Source organism: Gossypium raimondii, chromosome 11 (genome assembly GCF_025698545.1).
Source record: "Gossypium raimondii isolate GPD5lz chromosome 11, ASM2569854v1, whole genome shotgun sequence".
Taxonomy (NCBI): Eukaryota; Viridiplantae; Streptophyta; class Magnoliopsida; order Malvales; family Malvaceae; genus Gossypium; species Gossypium raimondii.
Window position 1 is genome coordinate 62,111,200 of NC_068575.1, and position 2,415 is coordinate 62,113,614.

General features: G+C 28.2%; 1 protein-coding gene across 1 annotated transcript; it reads left to right on the forward strand.

The window, feature by feature from the left end:
- LOC105801816 (probable membrane-associated kinase regulator 6) lies at positions 1 to 1,280 on the forward strand. The gene is made up of 2 exons (XM_012633116.2): positions 1 to 703; positions 1,009 to 1,280. The coding sequence occupies exons 1-2, from the start codon at positions 91 to 93 to the stop codon at positions 1,014 to 1,016; spliced, it is 621 nt and encodes a 206-aa protein (XP_012488570.1). The 5' UTR covers positions 1 to 90; the 3' UTR covers positions 1,017 to 1,280.
- Positions 1,281 to 2,415: the final 1,135 nt, after the last annotated feature.

A 2,415-nucleotide genomic window follows, 5' to 3' on the forward strand; every position in this document is an offset into this window, starting at 1 on the left:
ACATTGTTGTGCTTTTTCCCTTACAATACAAAACTCCATATCATTTTTTGTTCTGTTTTTCTTGCATCATTTAATAGAGTGTAAGAAGCCATGGAAACTGCTCAACCCATCATCTCCATCGAAAGCTTTTCATATAGTTGGTTAGTTAACCTAAGACCTTCATTAGATAGTTTAGATAGAGCTTCATTTGATATTGCATCATGTGATGAAACAGCTTCTTTCATTGAAATGGACCCAACAATGCCACCTTCTAAGAGATTCTTTTCAAATCCTCAAGATTTTATGTTTGATTTTCCGATCCCACAACCTCCTCCTTCAGCTCTCGCCCTTGTTCATGCCGATGAGCTCTTTTCGAATGGCTATATCGCGCCGTTCTTTGTTAACCCTTTGAAAATGGAAGCATACAAAGAGGTTTCCAGGTCATCTCCGACGGGGGAAAGATCAGTTCAACATGAACTGATTCCAGATAGTAAACCGAATCGCCTTGTTTGTTTGAGGAAGTGTCGAATAAGATTGTCCAAGAGAATGTTTTTGAAATACTTGGGTTTTCTTATAACGTTATGTAGAAGAATTAGAAGGTTCAACACAAGTAAAAAAGTCGAAACCGTTGTTGGAGTGAGTGTTGTATATAATGAGTGGCGAAAGCCATTTGATTTCGAAAACTCGATTTACGAAGCGGTTCTTCATTGCAAACAATCAAACGGTATGTTGAATCTCTTTTTGTTTATTATTTTTGTTTCCGTTGGTGAAAATTTTGGATTCGAATCGTGATACGCATTAAGGGAGGGCTAGTAGACGCTAAGGCTTCCCTAAAATGAAAAAATAGCGTTTTTTCCTTTTAGATTTTATAAAATTATAAGTTAATGAATAATTAAATTACATATTTTAATTTAATTTTTTAAAATTTATAAATATTAACATAATAATAAAATTATATAATTTAATTATTGTCTTTCCAACTTTACCTATCGGGGTGCTGATATTGTTTTTCGTGTATTTCGTTTTCAGGAAAATGAGTGCGGGATGCAATTATCTATTTCAATCCCACATCGGAAGAGTGGAAAATAGGTGGTGTCATGAAGGGTATCTGCCTACTTGTTGTTTGTCCTTTTCCATCTTTTCTTTTCTGGGAAATTATAAAGCTTTGTAAATGGTTGGCCATGGAATCCAACTCCAAGCATACAAGTATATACTTGAATTATCATTTATATATTTATCGATATGCTTAAATGAGGAAAATTGAAAAAATTAAAAATCAATCTGAACTAAATGTTTTGATAGTTTATGGAATGCAAATTAAATGAATCGAGTTCTATTTTTATTTAATTTAGAGTTAATTGCCTCAAACATCCCCAAATTATGAATTGATCTTTAAACTTCAAATCATTCTAATTACATCCCTAAACTATAAAGTTATATCAATTAGGTCCTTTTGTTATTAAAATAGTTAATTTAACTGTTAAATAACACATCAGTTCTTATGTGACATAATTTAAAATGAAAATTTTAAGAAAATGAATATCGTAAAAATAGATGTTTTAAAATCTTAGTTTTGATATTTTTGAAACTTTTACCAAAAAATCATTTTCACTTTTTTTCAGTTTTATTATATTTTTAGTTTTACTTTTGACGTGACAATGGTTTATTTCTTTGAATTAATTTTCATTTTAAATTTAGCTACATAAGATTTTACATGTCATTTAATAGTCAAATAAACGGTTTTAATAATGAAATCATTAATAATTTAGGGATGTAATTAGAACGTTTTAAAATTTAGGGACCAATTTACTTGAAGGTCATAATTTGGAGATGTATGGTGCAATTAACTCTTTAATTTATAAGTAATTTTATTTTATAATATAAAATAAATATTTTATATTTAAAATAATGAAAATAACTTAAAATTCCTATAAAATTATTTATCAAAAATTCCATATAAAATTACGGATTAATTTATTTACTTGAAAATTTATTATCAATTTAGAAATATTTATGAATAAAACATTAAAATTTTACAAAATAATATTCAAAAGTCATAAAATAAAATTTATTTTATTAAAATAAATCTAATTTTTTATAAAATTTAATATAAAAACAAAAATCGACTCAAATTATAAAGAAGGATTCAAAAACTTATCACGCCTAATTATGGAAGGAAATGGTAGTTTGAAATTTTGTTTTTGTCATTCTGAAGACTAACAGGTAACAACAACTTGTAAGGAATCCTCTCCTTTATTTCTGTAAAGTGATAATTTAATTAAATAAGGAGATGCCAGAAGCCAACGTAGCATTGGGAACATGGGACTTGGGCTAACTCAATTTCTCCTCCACATTCTAAGCTTCTTTTATACTTTGTTTAATCCCAGAAAATCTTCTTTTAGTACCAAAAAAATCAGAATCTAGGAAAAGGGAAAA

Coding starts and splice junctions, on each gene's coding strand:
- LOC105801816 (XM_012633116.2), top strand. CDS start 91: ATGGAAACTGCTCAACCCATCATCTCCATCGAAAGCTTTTCATATAGT.